Source organism: Microcaecilia unicolor, chromosome 4, assembly GCF_901765095.1.
Source record: "Microcaecilia unicolor chromosome 4, aMicUni1.1, whole genome shotgun sequence".
Taxonomy (NCBI): domain Eukaryota; kingdom Metazoa; phylum Chordata; class Amphibia; order Gymnophiona; family Siphonopidae; genus Microcaecilia; species Microcaecilia unicolor.
In genome coordinates, this window is record NC_044034.1 from 273,105,820 (window position 1) to 273,128,302 (window position 22,483).

At 40.9% G+C, this 22,483-nt stretch overlaps 1 protein-coding gene across 1 annotated transcript in view; it reads right to left on the reverse strand.

Moving 5' to 3' along the window:
• Positions 1-22,483, reverse strand: part of MYO16 (myosin XVI) — a 481,895-nt gene that overhangs the window by 348,593 nt on the left and 110,819 nt on the right. The window contains exons 10-12 of the mRNA XM_030202479.1: positions 16,202-16,312; positions 14,364-14,429; positions 7,869-7,996 (exon numbers count right to left, since the gene is read on the reverse strand). Of these exons, the coding sequence (XP_030058339.1) occupies positions 7,869-7,996; positions 14,364-14,429; positions 16,202-16,312 (305 nt within the window). The remainder of the gene's footprint in view (positions 1-7,868; positions 7,997-14,363; positions 14,430-16,201; positions 16,313-22,483) is intronic.

Sequence of the window (22,483 nt, forward strand, 5' to 3'; positions counted from 1 at the left end):
AGTTATGCACCAAATATGTATGTAAATGATTAGAATACCAGTATCTACATGTGTACATGTGAACATATGCATGGAAATGCCAAAAATCTGGCTAACTGATATTCTGTAAATTGAGGTGTATCTTACATAGTGTGTACTTGACAGGTAGGTGCACCCAAGGGTGGAGTCTGGACAGAATGCGGAAAGGACTCACACTTAAGCACACAGCTTATAGAATACTATGGGGCTCATTTTCGAAGCACTTAGACTTACAAAGTTCCATATGTTATTTAATCATAAGCATTTAAACCAACTCTATGGCTAGATTAATTCCAGGCTTTCCTTAATTGTGTCCTTCTACCCCCCACACCAAGTTCTGACTGCGTGCTTTCCTCCTTGCTGTACTTTTTGCCTTCTTCATTTGGTGCTCTCTGTCCCTTCCCTCTCTGGCTGTATTCAAGTCCCACTTAAAACTCTTTCCTTTTTAGGTTCCCTTTTAGTCTTCATCACTGGCTCATCCCAATAACTTCTTTGCCTATTTTAAACATGCTTACTATTAATATTAAAATTTCTTGAAAACTATTTGTCATGTTGGGGGGAGGAGACATTCCAAGTAGGGCGTTTTCGGGGTGGAGGTGCAAGGAGAGTTTTTGATGTTGTGGGCTGGGGGAGGAGAGGGCTGTTTCAGGGGGGAGGGGGATCGGAGGGCTAAAGGAGTAGTTGACAAATTATGTGAATGCTGGCCGATATTCCAAGATTAAGGCCCTTATTTTAGAACCCTATTCACTATTTACATGTGTAAATGCTGGCATCTCCACAAGTATCTTGGACGAATGTGCATATGGTTTAAATGTGCTTTGTGCAGGGCTAGGGAAGGGCCAAAAAATGATGTGCATTCCCCATTTCAGAAGGAGAATGCACATCTGTACTTGCTGAGATCAACATCTCAGCAAGTATAGGATTTATGGGTGCCCATGGACATGTCTACGATATATAAAAATGCTTATTTAGGCCAGTGTTGTTGTTTTTTTTTTACCCCCTGTAATCAGAGGTGCTGCATAATTGTTGGCTTTGTGCTTAGACATGTAGATTTCTGAAAAGGCAGACATACACATTTATCTGTCAAAATGTCTATGTTCTGAAATATCAACAATACTCATGTAAGTGCCAGCACATAGATGTGTATTTTGAGATATTGCCCCCATTGATGTTTTGGATGTTGAAAGTTATAAAATGGCTGCTCCTGCTGCATGTAGCCAGAACATACATGTTCATTCCTGTTTGTATTTTATAAAAGGCTCTACATTGGTGGATCCTTTGGATTAGCCCTAGTATTGATAAAACTCAATTACATTGGGTTAAAAAAAACTATTATCTTCAAATTTTATACAGCATTTCTAAGGAAACTGAAAGAAACATTTGCTCCAATAGCCACAATCATTAGGTGCAAGGTGCATAGTTACAAAAACTTTACACAACACTGAAATCAGGAAATATAAATATACGCTCATCCAAAAAGAAAGCATCACAATAATAAAAACATAACCTCAACACCCAATTGCTATCAAGAACAAAGATGATAATCAAAGTTTGATGGGAGAGAACCACTTGTTGAGAGTGTTCTAAAAAATATTTGCCATGTCCAAACTGTCCACCAATTGTTCAGACTGTTGGTTTCTGCTCCCAAGCTGTCCATCAGATCTAACTAAATAAGTTTGTGATAAAAGAGGATGAATTTGAAAGATCCCCAATAAAATCTTCACATGCATATCAACTGGCAATACTAAAGGTAACTTAGAAAAGCCCACAAATCTCAGATTGTCTCCTTATCTGGTTCTTTAATGTGTCCAATGTGGAGGGGCATAATCGAATGAAAACGTCTATCTCCATGGGTGTTTATCTCCGAGAACGGGTCCGTGAAGGGGTGGACCGAACCGTATTTTCGAAAAAAATAGACGTCCATGTTTTATTCGACAATTTGTGAGCTGGGTGTTTTTGTTTTTCAGCGATAATGGAAAATGAAAGTGCCCAGCTCAAAAACGAATAAATCCAAGGCATTTGTTCGTGGGAGGGGCCAGGATTCGTAGTGCACTGGTCCCCCTCACATGCCAGGACACCAACCGGCCACCCTAGGGGGCACTTTTACAAAAAAAAAAAAAAAAGGTAAAAGAGCTCCCAGGTGCATAGCACCCTTCCCTTGTGTGTTGAGCCCCCCAAATCCCCCTCAAAACTCACTGCCCACAAGTCTACACCATTACTATAGCCCTAAGGGGTGAAGGGGGGCACCTACATGTGGGTACAGTGGGTTTGGGGGGTTGGACGACTAATAAGCATTAAGCAGCACAATTGTAACAGGTAGGGGGGGATGGGCCTGGGTCCACCTGCCTGAAGTCCACTGCACCCCCTAACAACTGCTCCAGGGACCTGCACACTGCTGCCAGGGAGGTGGGTATGACATTTGATGGTGAAAATAAAAAGTTGTGAAACATCATTTTTTGTGGTGGGAGGGGGTTTGTGACCACTGGGGAAGTCAGGGGAGGTCATCCCCGATTCCCTCTGGGGGTAATCTGGTCATTTAGGGCACTTTTTGGGGCCTTATTCGTGAAAAAACAGGGTCCAGGAAAAGTGCTCTAAATTCTAGCTACAAACGCATACTTTTTTCCATTATCGGCGAAAGGCGCCCTTCTCTGTTCGGGTGATAACCATGCCCCAGTCCCGCCTTCACCACGCCTCCGACACGCCCCCATCAACTTTATATGCTTCCGCGATGGAGTGCAGTTGAAAACGTCCAAGTTCGGCTTTCGATTATACCGCGTTATTCGTTTTTGTGAGATAAACGTCCATCTCCCGATTTAGGTCGGAACTTGGGCGTTTTTCTCGTTCGATTATAAGCAGGATAGTTTACCACATTTTTTGGTCATTAATCAGGACCACCTTATAACTCTGAAGAACATCAAGTTGCTACTTTACAAGGTCCAGATATTCTCCATGCCTTCCAAATTCCACACAATGTCCTATAACTTAGTTTTGATGCAATTAAAACTTCTCATTAAACTTGTGCAGATGGTCTCATCAGAATTTTTTTATCCTAGATATAGGCTTTAAAGCTGTACTAGAAGATTCATCTAAAGTAATCACAACAGGTCCCACTGTTTCCTTAATCATACCTCCAGTCCTCAAAATCTCCTCACTTACCCCACCAAGAGCAGGAGCTGGAGCAGGAAAGCAGCTAGTTCCATCCAAAGAAGGGAGCACCTCCAATGATTTTTTTCTTGCTTTTCAGGCTTGGAGCTGAGACACCTTCTGACATAGTTCTAGTCATATAAACATCACTTTCGGGTGTTGTGGGATATCAGGTTTTGTTGCTCAGGACTGAATAAGAAATTAGGCTCTTTTAATAGCACAAGTTCTGCAGCACAATATGCCTCTTTCGGAACACTTGCTTCCAACATGGGCACCACATAGGTGTTTGTTAACCAGCGGGAACACAGACACCGTCCACAGTGGGAATGTCCTTTTGTTTTCTCATTGGGGTTGAATTCATCTGGCAGATCTCACTGAAGTACTCCAGGACCTCACACCATCACATCTACACCCAACACCATCTTGTTCATTGACCCCTGAGGCAGCCTTATTAAGCAAAATGTGGCCACATCAGGTGTTTGTTTTTAATGTGGAGTTTCATTTTATTTTGGACTTTTTTTGTCATATCTGTAAATAAGTGGCTGAAGGGCACTTGGTTGATCTAGCTACAATACACATAATTATTTTTGAAAATTAGCCATGAGACACTGTTAGGTGCTAGTTTAGAGTTTGACCTTCTATTGTCACATACTGTATGTGAACAGTTCCACACTTGCTATGCATTCTGTAATCCCAGAGATTAAGTTTGAAACTTAGATTCTTGGAACTTGAGCCAGCAATCTTCTGGCTTCTACTCTGGGACCCCACATCTGAATTAAAGGAACAGCTCCTCTTGCTATGTTAGTAGCAATGATCTCAATACTTCAGTTAAGTTGTCTTTTCCATGTCTCCTTACTGGAACTTGTCACACTTAGTCATCAAGGAGTAAATAATGTGACAAAAAAGTTTTTAAACATGTAAAACTGTATTATTTCTTGACGTGTATTTCTCTAGTTTGGTTTCCTCTTTAGTTAAACCTGCAGTGATATGGTCAGCTCTTTTTAAAACTTCTTGCTGTGGGCCCTGATTGGCCCAGGAGCTCAATTCATATAGGATGAACTTTGTTTTGACACATTCTTAGCAAGAAAGAAAAGAGAGAAAGATCTCTTTGCTGAGACCCTGTGAACAGTTATATTTGATAACCTGTGAGCAGCTATATGTTCCTCATCTCCCCAGGCACTATTCAGGTAGTGGCTAAATGTTTAGATAGTTTTATAATTGATCCATATTTAGTTATCTGTTACTGTTTGCTGAATTGTACCTTTTCTGTTCATTGTTCTAATTTTTCATGACAATACACATTTTTAGTTTATTGCCTCTAACTAAGAATCCTGGTGGTTTGTGTGTTGGGTCTGTGGGTGCTTTCCAGTGTGTTTTTTCTAGCGAAAAAGGTGCTGGTACTCAATTGTCAGGCCACCCTTCAGGGGTGGGGTGATCACTGAGAGACCCACCCCACAATAGCCAGGCCCCCTGCAACCAGTCACAGAATCTATGACATGGCAGAATTGGTGTGAAGAGCCTGAGATTGTTCATTAAAATGAGGATCATGGGTCAATTTTAACAGACAATGGAAAAGGTGCCGGTACTCAGTACCCCCAAGTACCACCTCAAAAAAAGCCCTGGTGCTTTCTAGGAACTGTGGGACCACTGGAAGTGTGGCCCCAGTAACCTAGGAATCACTGGGGATAATATGAGAGCAGGAAACTTGCCCAGAGGCAGTTTGGACCCAGTTGGTGGGAGGAGGGTGCTAGTGTAGAGGACAAGCGGCAGGTGCAGGTGGACCTGAGCTGTGCTGGGAATAGACCCTCTAAATAGCCATGGGGTAGCCCTAGGCAGGTGGCTAGGTGTTTCATGGCAAATAAACTACACAATGTGATACAAGGTAGCTTTTACCCGGGGAGGGGGGGTTAGGGGGTGTTAATGTAGAAATCTACCATGATGCTAACCACATGGGTACTGTAGGAAGTATACACATGTTACTGAAAGCATAATACATAGAGTTGTTGAGAGTGGGAGTTAACTCACATGGTGCACATGGCCACACACTGAACTAAAATGAATAGTAACAAGGCCATGAAGTATTCCTCTGCAATGCCTGGTTTTGATGTGGTGGCTTTTGCTATGTGCACAACGTGGGAAATTCTTTGCCAGGACCAGGGCATTGTGGAATGGTTGGTTTAATGGATTTCATGCCCCCTTTTTTTGTCATTTGAATGCCTTGGTTTTCTTTTTCTACAGCCAGAACAAGTCTCTGCAACTTTAAAAGATAGACAGGAGGTAGCAGCCATAATATGGGCATGCCCAAACAAAAACAAAAGAGCTGGCAACACATCTGTAGCCATTGTTCTAAGTATAAATACCAGCCTTACAAAAAATTCTTTGCGAGGTTAATATTTTTATATGCACAGAACAGCAGCTGCAGATGTGTGCTTTTTGTTTTCTTCAGTCATGAACACAAAAAACCATACTTATCACTGAACTTTTGAGAGCAGGTGCCCAGCAGGATTTCTCCCAACTAGCCCACAAGATATGGGCACATGAAATTTGCACTTATTTTGATTTCTGCATGGCTCAGTGTTAAGTTCAAGGTAGCAGCTGCATGCTTAGACATCTTTGAGAGACTGTACTGTGCGACTTTCTGCATTGATATCAGTGTTAGCTGTAACAATCATAGCAAAATTCTCAACTTTGTGTGGGGGTGCTTGCCTTCCTTGTCCTATTCCCAATCTGAGAACACCTCAAAGACACCATGGGCCGGGTTCAATAAATGGTGACGTTCAGAACCATGCTAAATGCGAATTTTATAAAGGTTGCCTAGTGCTAAGCAGCCTTTATAGAATAGTGCTAAGGCTTGAATTCTATAAATTGCACCTAAAAAAAAAAAACCGCCACTGAAGAAAAGGTTAGGCGCAGTGTATAGAATAGTGCTTATGTCCTGGGGGGTCACACGTAAATTTAGGTGCATCTATTTGTGCCAACGAAAATGTGGTGCTAATTCCTGAATGGACTTTGATCCTGGGGAACTGAGTTCAATTCCCACTGCAGCTCCTTGTGACTCTGGGCAAGTCACTTAACCCCCCATTGCCCTTGATACAAAATAAGTACCTGAATATATGTAAACCGCTTTGAATGTAGTTGCAAAAACCTCAGAAAGGTGGTATATCAAGTCCCATTTCCCTTTCCCCCACCTAAATTTACATGCAGAACACCCTTATTCTATAATTGTGCATGTAACCCAAAACCGTGCCCATGATCTGTCCTGAACCGACCATGATCTTCCCATTTCTATACCCCCTTGTTGGGACGTTCTTAAAATTTAGGCATGGATCACATTCCTAAATGTCTGTGCGCATATCTTAATTGATTCCAATTAATACCAATAATTGCTTGTTAAAAAGCCAATTATTGGCATTGATTGGCTTGTTATTCAATTACATTGTGCACAAAAATTGGGTGCATGAAATTTTTGATGACTTGTAGTGCAAATTCCCACACCCAACTTTGGGCATGAGGACCTATGCCTGCTGAAGTCTTGAATGAATGCTGGCATGCAACCAATGGCAGGAATGCCCCTGACCCACCCATTCTCCTCCCATGGCCATGCCCCCTTTTGAGTCATGCATGAGACAAGTTGGCAGTGATACAGAATAATGCATAGACCAGAGGTTTTCAATCCAGTCCTTGGGGCACACCCAACTAGTCGGGGTTTCCCGGATACCCTGAAAACCTCAATTGTCTGGGTGTGCACCAAGGATTGGGTTAGAAACCCCTGGCATAAACAGACCCACGATTAAGTCCTAACTAGTGCCAATTAACCTCAATAATTGAATTGTTAATGATTCATTAACTAATTAGATTGTGTACAGATCTGGGATCCGTGCCCAAATTTGGATGGCCTTAATAGAATCTGAGAGCATGAGTAAAACTGCATTTATTGTTCCATAATGTGCAAATTCTTACCTGAACACAAGCTGGGCAATAATTAAAAAGCCCATTTCCTTGTTGTTTTTTTAAAAAAAACATTTTCCTCTGTCTAGGTTGGTATCAGCTGAAATCTATTCAGAATAGTGCCTTAGTTAATCGTTACTTTGTATCTCAAAAATGTGTGTAGTGAATGAGCAAGAAGATGAGGAGTTTGATATATAAAATCTCCTGATATTCTGGAAACCTCCCAAGATAATTTTGTTGAGAGGGCCACCTTCTTAGTGACATTTCCAAATGAAAAGGATACATTGCTTATGTTAAAATCATACTTGAAAAGAAAAGTTTTATGATACCCATTTCAACCCAGTGATGTTTTTATGCATGTATCTTTCTACACTGGATGTTCATACCACACATAACCAGTGCATAAATGTCCATTTCTCCATATATTTTAGAACAGGTTCTACATCGGGAGATCCTGTTATAAAATAATAGCGGAACTTCAGATGTTTCCAATTTGAAAGTCCTTAACATGTGCCACTGCTATTTACATATTCAGGTGAATTACCATTCCTTTAATTGCAAAACTCAGCTTATTAGCATTTTACATAAATACATATAGTCATTTCCGGATGGTTCCATTTTAATGCATGTGACATTCAGGACTATTAGAAACTGATGAATGTATAAGTACAAATCAATAATCTGGCTTCTGAGATCCCTAGAGAAAAATTTTACTAGCAGTACATTTCATAAATCATATAGCAGAGAGAATTCTTTACCTGAGGATAAAGCACTGGGGCCTCCGCTCTCGGAAAAGCATATGATGTGCTCGCTCTGCACAAGCAAAAACATGTGGAGGGAGGGATGCACAGAGCTTTCCAGAGCTGCTGAGATAAAGCTGGCTGACCTAAAACAGAATGGACATTAGTTGAAGTGGCAGAGCAAAGCCACACCAATCCACATCCTGACCTAATGTTTCAACAAGAATACACCGCAAGGATACTTTTATAAACCATTTTTGCCTACAAAATGCTGATTTATGCATGTAAAAGTACTTTCATAAAATTAGGTCATGCCTAAATGTATGCATGGTGTAAGCTGGTGCATAATTATGCAGTAGGCATGTTCAGTGGTGAAGTTTGAGTGGGCACGGTTGTAGTCATGCGTTACACAAATAGTTCATAAAATACATGCAGTTGTGTTCACTTTATATCCTAACATTTACACCAGCTCTGTGCCTTCTATTTAAGTGCTATTTCTTCAGTATCTCATAAAGCCACACTGGGGACTTTTTAATAAGCTGCGGTATAAAGTGACCTTAGATTACCTTATGTGGGTTCTTCCTATGCACTAAGGCCATTTTAACTACAGCAGTAAAACAGCTGATTTTCCATTTTTCCATTAATGACCATGTGCTAATGTCGCCATTAGCAAGCAGCCTTTCAAAAAATGACTGCGCTAGCATTTACCAACACCTATTTTGTAGGCGGTAAGGGTCACACGGTAATCCTGTGTTAATCAGTTAGCATGTGATAATGTAGCTAGGCTAACTGATTAGGACAGAAATGCCAACTCTCCATTCCCAGACATACCTTCTCCACATGCAGTTAGCGAACGCTGATTTCAAACATACTGCAGTCCTATCTTTGCCCACTATTAACTTAACCAGCCAGAACTGAATATTCACATAGCTGGGTAAGTAGTGCCAGCTAAAAAAAAAAACCCTCGGATGATTCACCGGAAATGGCCCAACATTGAATATTTGGGGTCAGCGCCAACCGCGGTACTTATGCGAGCTGTCTCCTCCTGACTGAATATCGGCTCCGGCACCTTTTATTCTGTTCATGGAGGGCTCACATTTCAAAATAAAGGAGTTATGGTGGGAATTGTACCTGTATGCCATTATTTAAAGTCCACTACACTGACCACTTGGCTGCCCCTCTGATCTGCAAGGACATCTGTATGGCCAATCCTTTCAAAATATACACAGGTATCCACCTTGCTCCCTCCCCTCACCCTGTTCTCATTCTTCACTTCCCAACTCTGATACATGCTATGTAATTACTTGCCAGTGATGGACTGTCATGGTTTTGACCGTTCATCACCTTTATGCACTGCAGCTTTATTAGTCACACACAATGAGCTGAGCATAACCCAGGGCTGGATAAAAATCCTGAAGGCCATAGGATGTTGATCTAGGCTTTTTTTTCTCATTCGCTCTCTGATCTTTTTTCCTTTACCAGACCGGGAGCAAATAAATTCCACTCTCAATTAAAGAAAAGACTCCAGTCCAAAGAGTTATGCAAAAATAACCAAACTTTACTGAACTTCTGCAATAGGCAGTTCAATTTTTCCTTGAAGCAAACAGCCAATGTATAATCCACTTAATGTCAGATGCAAATTATAATCCAAAGCAATTTAGGGATATGGTGTATTTTCTCAAAGGCAATTTATAATCCTACAGTATATACATATTTACAGCTCCTCCTGTCCATACCCATCCCTTCTGGGTGAAACAATCTAAAGCTGTGCCTGCAGCACTTGTGCAACAAGCAGATTGTCCTCTTTGGACCAGACCCCCTGGTCTGTCCACTCCTTTCCTCCAAAGACATACCTCTCTGGGCTACCACCTTAGACTCGGAACAGCTCTTCATTGTTCCTGCTCCCAGGCTGGGATCCCCTACTTCCCACCTGGAGCACTCCACCTTCTCATGATTAATGCTAGAATGAGCAGAAACCACCTCTTTGTTCAGCCTTAGTTTCTTGAACCCATCCAGGGCTCCCCCTCTCTTCCAAGGGTCCCGGCAGGGGTACATGCAACCAAAGACCTTGTGCACTCCCCATCACTAACATTTACTAACTCTAATTCCTCGCCTACTGTCACTCAATAACTAGAAACATTTTCCTCTGCAACTTACCCTGGAACCCACCCCCTTGGGCTGGATCTTTTACCACCCACAACTCAGAACCCTCATGATGACACTTAGTAATCCCCATTATAATGGGGGGTTACATACATAAACACCCTAATTCTATATATGGTGCATGCTCAATTTGCACATGCCATTTAATTGATAAGTGAGCTAATTAGCACCACTAAATAGGCAGTAATAATCAATTATTGACACTTATTGACATTAATTTAAATTTGTGCATGCATCGTTAGGATCCAGAATTGGCGCATAAATTTCATACATGTATCCGAAAAGGGCACGCAGCGGTGGGAGGGTCATGGGCGGATCAGGGGTGTTCCTAGAATTTGCATGCAGTGTTACAGAGAAAGGGAAATCCACGCCTAATTTAGGAGTGAGAACTTACACCTAGATTTTGTTGGTGTAAATCTTTGCGCCCAATTTGGGATCCCGGCGCTGTTTCTAGAATAGTGCTTACTGCTAATTTTATTGGCACCTATTTTTCAGTGCCATATATAGAATTTAGTCCAAAATGTAGTTTTCAAGTCTCCTGGTTTAATTTGCATTTATATTTTTATAGTAAATAGGATTACATAAGTACATAAGTATTGCCATACTGGGACAGACCGAAGGTCCATCAAGCCCAGTATCCTGTTTCCAACAGTGTCTAATCCAGGACACAAGTACCTGGCAAGATCTCAAAACAGTACTAACATATTCAGTAGAATAGAGAGAAAGGAAGGCAGGTCATAGACTTCTTAATAATTTATCTTACACCACTCTTTCATCAGTGTCCCATTAACAGGTTAGAGTCCCCTGCGGGCAAATCTAATTAACATGCATTCCAGATGACACATCTAACATACTAAATCATGGCCAAACCACCAGACCTATGGGCTAATTCCTTACTGCTAAAAATGGATACTTCAAAAAATGTATATGAGTATACAAAATATATCCATAGCCTGCTTACATATATGCAGAAAAAGTACCTGTAGGTAAAACTGAACCTTTGTTCTACCTCTAAAAACAGAATTTCAATCAGATTGTAAGGACCTCCAGCCCCCATGTCGCTGTCCTGGGGTGGTGTGGGGGCTTGAGGGGGGGGGCACTAGGCCACCAGGGCCTTGTAGTTGGAGGGGAGCCTGTGTTTGACAGGTCCGGGCACAATCCTCTCGCACTTTTGCTCCATGATCACAGGTAATAGCATGCTTAAATTTGCATGCATCACTGATCATAGGGGTGGTATAGCCCCGCTCTGTTCCAGTGCTATTTTTAGAGCGTTGTTTGGAACAGCGCAGGGCTGCTAAACATCCATCTGCGACAATTTCTTTTGAAGTTGAAATCTATGCTTGGGCCTTGAAGGGAAATCCTTTCCCACTGAAAGAAGCTACTCCTTCAGTGAAAGAAAAAAATAAATATTTTTGAAGGGCCTTGAGTGAGAGCCATCAGATGGACTGTCCTAAGATGAGTTACTCTTATATTATGTTTATGTTTTTTAGAGAACTTGCTATACCACTTCTCATAATTAAATAACAAAGGGGCCCTTTTACTAAGGTTCACTAATGGATTTAGCGCATGCTAACAATTAGCATGCGCTAAATGCCATGCAGCCAATAGGAATATGATAGGCTGCATAGCATTTAGTTCTTGTTAATTGTTAGTGTGAACTAAATCTGTTTAGCACACCCTAGTAAAAGGACACCAAAGTGGTTTAACCAACAAGACTGTATTCACCCAATGTCCTACTTATAACATTGTACCAACTTCTGTCCCACAAATGATGTAAACCACACTGAACTCTAAACAGGGGATATTAGCGGTATATAAGACCTGATTTGAATTGAATTTAAGTTTACAATCAGCTTAAGAAAGAAAAAAAGAAAAAAGAAATAACTCAGATAAAAAAAGAAGGTATTAGATTAAATATAGCCATTGGATCGCCTCACTGATTCCCAGCCTGCACCTAATGCCTAAAAAATGCCAGAGTAAATAGATGGGTTTTCCGGCCCACTCTGAAATTTTTGTAAGAAACTCAGACTGGACTTAGTAAGGTAATGTATTCCAAAGGGTGGGTGCCTGAAAGAAAAGCACACCCTTTGCCATTGAAAGAGATTCACCTCCTGTGCATTTATGCCATGGAGGTATTTAAGGAGGGATGTTATCAACTTGGGTGTTAAGTCGGGTTATTTTACCACAAGTTGGATAATTTTAGCACAGGGTCTCATTTTATGCAATGATCCCCTGAGCTAAAATAACCTGAATTGTGGTAAAATAGCCTGACTTAACAGTAGCCCACATTGATCTCTTCCCACCTAAATGTCTCTCATATCTTCTGCCTTTCTTGCAAAGTGCACATACAGAGATCTTGAAACTGTCCCCATACGCTTTATGATGAAGACTACTAACCATTTTAGTAGCCGCCCTCTGGACTGACTCCATCCCATTTCTATTTTTTGAAGATGCAGTTTCCAGACTTGTACATAGTACTCCAAATGAGATCTGACCAGAGACCTATACAGAAGCATTATCCTTTTTCCTGCCAGCAGTTCCTCTCCCTATATACCCAAGCATCCTTCTAGCTTTTGCTGCCGCATTTTCTACCCACTTGGCTACCTTAAGACCATCAGATATAATCACCCCAAGTTCTGCTATTCTTTCATGCACAAAACTACTTCACCCTTATACTGTATTTTTCCCTTTGATATTCAATCCCTTGTTTTGAATGGTATTCTTTGGATTTTTTAAATTATGTATTTATACTGGTAATTGATTTTTTTTACTTATATTATGGTGCAACTAACCTCTGTTCTATCTTAAGAAGAGTGACTTGAAATTTTAAATAAACTATAGGGTTGATATTCAATGCGATTAAATCAGGCAGGAGAGATTCTTGCCCATTTAAACCATGTTGCGTAGGCTGACCATCGATGTTCAGTGGCATTTAACTGGGCAATACCACTGAGTATTGGCTCTAACTGACATGGCACTGTGTCCAGTTAGTGCTGGAGTGATCCATTGATGGAGCTAGCATAGTTAGCGGTGACATTCAGTCTGCTGGCTTTGGGGGTCTTTCACTAAAGATTAGCGCAAGTTATCTACAGCAGGGCCCATAGGAATAAAATGGATCCTGTGGCAGATAGTTTGTGCTAACCTTTAGTAAAAGATCCTATAAGTTAAGCCCTTATCCCTTAATTCTATAAATGTCATCAAAAATGGCAAATTTGTGCATGCAATTTAATTGAATAACATGCCAATTAGTGCCAATACTTGACTTTTTAACAAGCAATTACTGGCACTGATTAAATTTAATGCCGAAAAAGGGGGCACAGAAATGGGAGGGTCATGGGCAGTTCAGAGCAGATCATGGGTGTGTTTTTTGGTTATACATGCAATTATAGAATAAGGTATTTGTAAATGGACACACCTAAATTTAAGTGCAAACCCCGGGACTTGAATGCTATTCTATAAAACACACCTAACTTTAGGAACTGCTTATAGAATAGCGCTTAGCGGGTAGTTCAGCCATTTATAGAATCTACCCCTTAATGTGTGTTGAGCATGGGGAAATGGGCTACCACAAAACTCATTAAAGCATTTTGTGGAATTCTCCCCTTTTTCACACATTAACTGCATATTAAAAATTAACTATTTTTAAAATATTTTTCGGAGGGTGCATCTCCTAAACAAGAGATGACAAGTTCTTCTGCATTTATTTTTTGAAGGTCCTGTACACTAATAGACAAATTAGCACAGAACTTTCAAAAATAAAAGAAAAAGAAAAACAACCATTGCAAACTGTAGCCTTAAATCTAGCCTAGTATACAGGAAAGTCCTGTGTTAAAATGCACTAAGCCCTGATTCTAGCACTTTTTAGTAGAAAGGTTGCAAAGTTAGGACAGCAAAAAGGTTTTCCTAGCTTCATCAGTTAAGGTACCCTTGCACCACTCTGAATACCGGCCAGTGTCCAGGTAACTTCTAAGTTTCAATACTGACTTGGATATTCAGTGTCAATGCTGACAACCATGGGTTGATTATTGATCCCTATTTTTCTAAGTACGAGCGAAAGTCAATGCGTTCTTTCTAGCAAAAAAGGTGCCGGTACTCAAATGCTAGGCCACCCTTCAGGGGTGGGGTGATCACTGAGGGATCCACCCCACAATAGCCATGTCCCCTACAATCACTCATAGAATCTATGACAAGCCAGAATTGGTGTGTAGAGCCTGAGCTCTTTCATTAAAACTTGTGTTCCATGGGTCAATTTTAGCAGACAATGGAAAAGGTGCCGGTACTCAGTACCCCCAAATACCCCCTCAAAAAAAGTCCTGGCTAAAGTAAATAGATTGAAATGAAAATGCTTACCATAGGTGAATAGATTGGCAGTTCCTTATATGGATTTACAAGCACCAGTATGTTACCAACATACGTCTAGAAAGTAGAAAACAATGAATGAATTGAAATAAACATCATTAAAATTATCTTTATGTTTGTAGAATATTCTTAATAAGCAACACAGAAACCTCAAAATGATGGAAAAATATCACTATTCATTTTAATATTATACTAGTTAACATTCAAATGTCTACCCTTCTGAACAGATAGCTTCAATTGTATAAGTCAATGGTTCCCAAATCTGTCCTGGGGGATCTCCAGCCAGTTAGGCTTTCAGGATATCCATAATTGAATATTAAGGTGTGTATCTTGTTTAAAATGTTGACTGTGGCTTTAGTGGCTTTGGATCATGGGCTGCTCTGACGACTTACAATGCCAGTAGATGCGCGATTCTTCACTTAAGTTGTATCATCACTTCAAGAACTCAATTGTTCTACATGTCTTATGATTCTGTGAAGCTGATTGATCTGCCCTTTTACGACCCCCTGACGGATACATTTTAGCTGAAACACGGCCCATGTTGGGTTTATTTGAGTCAGTTCACCTTTACCAGTAAACTTTTGAACACTCTTAATCAGCTGTTTACCTTGGTTATTCAGAACATTCCCACTTTCACCCTTGCAGTTTTCTCTTGATTTCTTTTGTGGAAGGTGTGTGGATCACTTCTCCTTTGCATCCTGGGAAGTACCAGGTAGGGCCTGTCTACCATATAAGGGAGAAACTAAAACCCCACCCAATAACTCTCAGGATAGGCAGGGTGGGGCACTGCCATTTTGGAGATGGTGGCACCCAGAAGTAGGAACAAGTAGATATTGCTCCTGCCTAGGGTTACCATATGGCTCCAGAAAAAGGAGGACAGATTGAGCCAGTCTGGGTTTTATTTTCATTGCTTTCAATGGAAGCAAAACCTGGACTGAATCAATGTGTCCTCCTTTTTCTGGAGCCATATGGTAACCCTACCTTTGAGGTATGGGGACAGGTAGGTTAGGCTTGGGGTGGGTGAGGGCCTGCTATAGTACCAGGGATTTTTTGTGAATTGTGAAGTGGGGAAGGGGCTGGAGGTTCACTATAACATCAGGACATTTTTATAATGTTTAGAGAACAGGAGGGGTTGGGTATATGAGATCAGGGTGGGTGCTGCTAGACAACTGGGATATGTTTGGTCTGGGCAGGAAGAGGTAGTGTGTTGGGGGTAAGAGGCTGATGTATACTGCAGCATGCTTATGTTTTTTTTTAATGTCAACTTTTCTGTCAGTGCCTGAGACAATCAACAGGAAAGTAGACATTAAGCGCTAAGCTGCAAATTACTACCATGATTTTAATATGACATTTATATGCATGCTACAATTTCTAAAATAGGTTACAAATAAACACCTATTTGACCTCTACACCTAGACAATATGTTATAAGATTACCCTCACACTGCACAATTTGGAAGAAAGGTTCAGACTAAAATGGTTCAGACGGAGGGTTCTATCAACTTTTTTAAGCTGCCCTCTTCTGTTGCATTGTGTTCGAGGGAAAAGGTTATATTTTAGAGACATGCATTTTATTTATTACAACTCAGTGAAATGATTTTATCAAAACTATTTTGTAAATCTATTGTTTGGGTGAATTAAACTCATGATTATATCTGAACTGTGCCTATTGGAAAATTCCTAGTTATAATGTAGTGCTTTTTACATTGTGAAAGAAAAAGCATTTTGTTTGTAGATGTTGCTGTATTTAAGCTAACATTTTCATTTTTTTCCCTTTAGTGTAGAGGTTTTGAAAGCCAATTATCTCTAGAAAGCTTCAAAGTCACTCACATATATTTGATTGTTGTTGAAACGCTTCTGAATTTCATAAAGGAGACTACTATCTGTTAATTCATTCAGAGTAGCAATATCATCATTTGGCGCTGGAGGCATTAACTTAACCTGAAAATATATATACAAAAAAATATTTGAGTAATCTAATTTCATAACTATAAATATGATTTCAATATGAGCTTAAAGCATATGAAATACACTGAAGCAGATTTATAAAATATTAGCAAACCTCATGCATATAGGAAAAATACGTATTTCTAACATACATTTGCTTCCAGTCTAATTAAATCCTTGAAATATTGTGCTTCCCAAAGCTTAATAGTTTATATTGTGGCTAGATCTTAGGGGGGGAAATATGCATGGCTAGATTTGGTTTGGTTGCTCTCTCCCTGTGCCAGGATTAGCTCCAGGACCAACCTCTTTTCGAGTATTTTATTTTTATTTATTTATTTGTTGCATTTGTACCCCACATTTTCCCACATAAGCAGGCACAATGGGGCTTACAGTAAGTCAAGAGTATACAATTCAATATAGAGAAGGCACAGAAACAGAATGTGGCAGGAGGGGAAGGTACATGGGATGACAGGGGCAAAGGACACACCTCATCCACACCCTTGTCACCTCTCGTTTAGACTACTGCAATCTGCTTCTTGCTGGCCTCCCACTTAGTCACCTCTCCCCTCTCCAGTCGGTTCAAAACTCTGCTGCCCATCTCATCTTCTGCCAGGGTCGCTTTACTCATACTACCCCTCTCCTCAAGTCGCTTCACTGGCTCCCTATCCGTATTCGCATCCTGTTCAAGCTCCTTCTACTAACCTATAAATGTACTCACTCTGCTGCTCCCCAGTATCTCTCCACACTCGTCCTTCCCTACACCCCTTCCTGTGCACTCCACTCCATGGATAAATCCTTCTTATCTGTTCCCTTCTCCACTACTGGCAACTCCAGACTTCGCGCCTTCTGTCTCGCTGCACCCTACGCCTGGAATAAACTTCCTGAGCCCCTACGTCTTGCCCCATCCTTGGCCACCTTTAAATCTAGACTGAAAGCCCACCTCTTTAACATTGCTTTTGACTCGTAACCACTTGTAACCACTCGCCTCCACCTACCCTCCTCTCTTCCTTCCCGTTCACATTAATTGATTTGATTTGCTTACTTTATTTATTTTTTTGTCTATTAGATTGTAAGCTCTTTGAGCAGGGGCTGACTTTCTTCTATGTTTGTGCAGCGCTGCGTACGCCTTGTAGCGCTATAGAAATGCTAAATAGTAGTAGTAGTAGTAGGAGTGAAGAGCCAACAAATGGTAGAGGTTAAACAGAGGAGCATCTAAAGAAGGGACGTTTTAAGACATGTTATTTTACTATAAACCTCAGTTATTAGTAACTAGGAGGTTACATTTCAAAGGAGTTTAACCAGGCACTCAGGGGTCCTTTTACTAAGCCATGGTAAAAAGTGGCCTGCAGTAGTGTGAGCACATCTTTTGGGCATGTGCTGGGCCATTTTTGTACTGCATCTAGGAAAAACGGTCTTTTTTTAAGGGGCCAGAAGATGGATGTGCACTAAAATTGAAACCAGCACACATCCATTTTCTGCCTGAGACCTTACTGCCATCCACTGACCTAGTGGTAAGGTCTCACACGCTACCCATGTAGTAAGCATGCAGCACGTGCCAACTGCTGTTTACCACCAGGTAAGCGGCCCGCAGTAGAAAATAGAAAATTATTTTCTACCGTGGGATTCAGCGCGCACCGAATTAGGAATTACCACCTGGTTCACGCGAAAGCCAGGCGGTAGTGCTGATTTGGTGCATCCTGTATGCATGTAGGCCCTTACACAGCTTAGTAAAAGGGTCCCTCAACCAGGTACTGCCACTGAATAAGGTTAAGGACTATCGAGGGGCAGTGTTTGGATGGAGCCGCTACTTAGCTTGTTAGCAATGATATGCAGTCCACTAGATGGCTAAGGAGGGGGGGGGGGGGGAGAGAATTATCAACATGGGCTACTGTTAAGATGGACTATTTTATCACAAATCATGCTCTTTGAGCATACAGTCTCATTTTATGCAATAGGACTCTGCGCTAAAATAGGATGATTTATGGTAAAATAACCCATCCTAACGGTAGCCCACAATTATAACTTGCCCCTTAAAATAGCTGATAAAGTATCTGCCAAATTAATTTACCACTGTTCTGAATATTGGCCAGTTCCTGGTTAACTTCTACGTTGTTGCTTTAACCCAGATATTCAATGCCAAAGTAAAAACTGAATAATTGCTAGTGAACTGAAAACACCTTCAGCAGGACGGGCGTGCCTGAGAAGGAGCCTTTTGCACTGCATTTGATCACTAAGTTAGTGCCATAACCGACTACTTTGTGGGTGTTCTTGGCTAAGATAATCGTATCAATAGGACAACCTAAAACACAGTTCTGTCTTTATGTGGTTCTTCCTAGCTGGTTGAGTGCTGTATAGCACAATTAATGGACTAAGTTTTGGCCACCCACATATGCTCAGATATATAGAAGGGCATTTTCGAAAGAAACGTCTAAGTTTGGATTTGGACATCTTTGTAAAATGCCCAGATCCGGAGGCGAGGAAAACCATATTTTTGAAAAAAGATGGACATCCATCTTTCATTTCGAAAATACCATCAAAGACGTCCAAATCCAAGGACGTCCTTAAATTTGGATGTCCCTAGATTTGGACGTCCTTGGATTTGGATGTCTTTGACTTTCTGCGATTTTCGAAACCAAACACGTCCAAGTCAAAAACATCCAAATGCAAGCCATTTGGACGTGGGAGGAGCCAGCATTTGTAGTGCACTAGTCCCCCTGACATGCCAGGACACCAACCGGGCACCCTAGGGGGCACTGCAGTGGACTTCATAAAATGCTCCCAGGTACGTAGCTCCCTTACCTTGTGTGCTAAGCCCCCAACCCCCCCCCCCCAAACCCACTACCCACAACTGTACACCAGTACCATAGCCCTTACGTGTGAAGAGGGGCACCTATATGGGGGTACAGAGGGTTTGTGGTGGGTTTTGGAGTGCTTGCTGTTTCCTCCACAAATGTAACAAGCAGGGGGAGTATGGGCCTGGGTATGTCTGTCTGAAGTGCACTGCAGTACCAACTAAAACTGCTCCTGGGACCTGCATGTGCTGTCATGGACCCGAGTATGACATCTGAGGCTGGCACAAAATATTTTCAAAGATATTTTTTGAGAGTGAGAGGGGGTTAGTGACCACTGGGGGAGTAACGGGAGATCATCCCCGATTCCCTCCGGTGGTCATCTGGTCATTTTGGGCACCTTTTTGTGCCTTATTCGTAAAAAAACACATCTGGGTGAAAGTTTTACTTTAGGACATCCTTGCTTTTTTCGATTATGGCTCAAAGACATCCAAGTCTTAGGCACACCCAAGTCCCATCTTCACCATGCCTCCGACACGCCCCCTTGAAATTTGGACGTCCTTGCGACGGACTGCAGTTGGAGATGTCCAAAATCGGGTTTCGATTATACTGATTTGAACGTCCCTGGGAGATGGACGCTCATGTTCCGATTTATGTTGAAAGATGGACGTCCATCTCTTTTGAAAATGAGTCTGTTAATGTCAGAGTCCGGATATGATCTGGCATTGAAAATTTGGGCATAAAGCCATTGGATGAATACCTACCACATACATTACTTTTCCAGCTAAATATATAACGATCAATAGTTTGCATTATTTTTTTTAATACCACTGACACAGATATTTCAATGTAGCTCTAGCTTACTCTAAACATTAAGCAGGCACAACCGTTCTTGTTCATTAAGGAAATTAACAGGTGGGAGAGTTATTGACATAGGCTACTGTTAAGACATGCTATTTTACTGTTAATCTCAGTTATTAGTAACTAGGTCTCATTGCATAAAATGGGACCTGTGCTAAAACAGCATGAGTTAGTGGTAAAATAACACATTATAATGGTAGCCCATATTTGAATCTAAATTTGAATCCGCCAAGCCCCTTCGGGAAAAATTGTACTGGCTTCCCATCAAAAAACGAGTTGCCTTCAGGGTCTGCACCTTGATTCACAAGATCATCTATGGCATAGTTCCAGAATACATGCTAGAATTAGTTGACTTACCACCCAGAAACAGATCTAATTCCTCCCGATCTTATTTAAATCTACACTATCCAGATTGCTTTGGCCTCAAATACCTCCAATACTTCATATGCCTCCAACTTTCCTTTTTTGGGTACTCGACTGTGGACTGCCTTACCCAAATTAGTTAAATCAACCCAGAACTATCTAAAGTTTAGAAAATTATTAAAGTCCATCCTATTCAAAAAGGTCTACTCTCCAGATGCAAATTAATCTGATCAATTTCTTTGGTGTCAAATAATCCAGTGACACTTAAACCTATCTTCTTTACTATTCTGTTGTTTAATATAATGTCAATCTTTAATTTACTGTTTGAACTGTTTAAATATACTGTTAATACTGTAGTCCTGATATGCTTTTGTAAGCCACATTGAGCCTACAACCAGTGGGAAAATGTGGGATATAAATGCTTTAAATAAATAAATAAACAAACAACTATATCCCTGTTATGTTTACTCCCAGTCCTCTACGGTACACAACATACATTTACAACAAGGATGAACAATTGTCTGCATAGAAAACCAAGGGGTCCTTTTACTAAGTTGAGTTGAAAAATGACCTGCGCTAATATAGAAGCGTGTTTTGGGCGCACACAGAATTATTTTTCAGTGCACCTACAAAAATGCCTTTTTTATTTTTGCAGAAAATGGACGTGCAGCAAAATGAAAATTGCCGTGCATCCAGTTTGGGTCTAAGACCTTACCGCCAGCCATTGAACGAGCGGTAAAGTCTCACGCGGTAACCGGACGGTAATGACCTACGTGTGTCAAATGCCACTTGGCTAGCATCCTATTTGTACATCCGAAAATAAAAATTATTTTTCGGACGCGCGTATCTAACGTGTGCCAAAAATGAAATTACTACAAAAGCCACGTGGTGGTCAGGCAGTAACTCCATACTGGTCCACGTTGGGTGCGCGTAGACGCTTACAGCGGCTTAGTAAAAGGGCCCCCAATCTTCTAAGTCAAGTACACTCTCATCCACTCACAATGACTCACTGGATGAGAGCAGGAAAAGACTTCAGTGACCGAATCGGTATATAGAAATAATTGCTGAATAGCCTCAGAATTGACAAATCCTTAGTCTAAAAAAACCTCGCCTGATTTAGTTTAAGGTGAGACCCCCCTGTCTTTTTTTGTTTTCTATTCTTTACCTTCCCAATGTTACAGAGATCAATGACTCAATTCATAATCAATGTCCACAGAAATGCATAGTATTTAGTCCAACAGTTTTTCAATGCTGTATAAATGTAGTGCAAACATTTCTCAACACTTACCTTTGAAGCTATTCACATCTGCTCAACAGAGTTGCACATTTCACTGGATGCTTCATCAGGAACTGCTTCAAAAGAATTGCTGTTTGCACTAGAAAACAAGACAGTCTAATGAGTGTGATTAAATCATACCTAGAACAGCAATGACGTCTCTGGGCATGTTGAATAATCTAGTAATATAAAACGAAGAAGCTTCTTTTACCCGATAGAACTGATTCTCTGCTTTACTGGGTTAACACACTTATATAAATAAAAGAAGCTGGCTTAAAAGTCAGCCAATTTGCTGCAATCATTCTACTCGATCCGAATAGGAGAGCTCAGACTAATCAGCGAGATCCAACTAGGTCCTTTATGTAGGCACTTTACAGCCAATCGGAATGTCAGGACTGCAGCCAATCAGGAAGCTGCTACTAGTCCATTCACATGAACACTTTCCAATTGATGCTAATGTTTAACCCTGTAGATTCTAAGGTGTTAAGCATGTATATCCATCTTTGTTCAGTTCTTAATAAAATTTCTCCATGATCCCCTCATTTTCTATTCCCTTCAATATGATCAATGACAAACCTATGCAATTTTAACATGCAATGTGATACTAGAGGTGCGTTCTGATTGTGCCTGTCAATACTGGACCAATGTTCATTCACCTGTATGCGGAAAGGTAACACTTATTACATGGGCAACCGCTTATGTATACTACAAAAGATGTATTACAGTCTTTCTGGTACCTATACACCTTGACATCCACTAGATTGGTGAACTCATCAAGTTCCAAGGTGTAATTGCAGGTTTTACAACTGACACATTTTCTTTGCTTGCCCCTTATCTTGTCAGGGGCTGAAAAAGAATCATGTGGTGTAGACAACC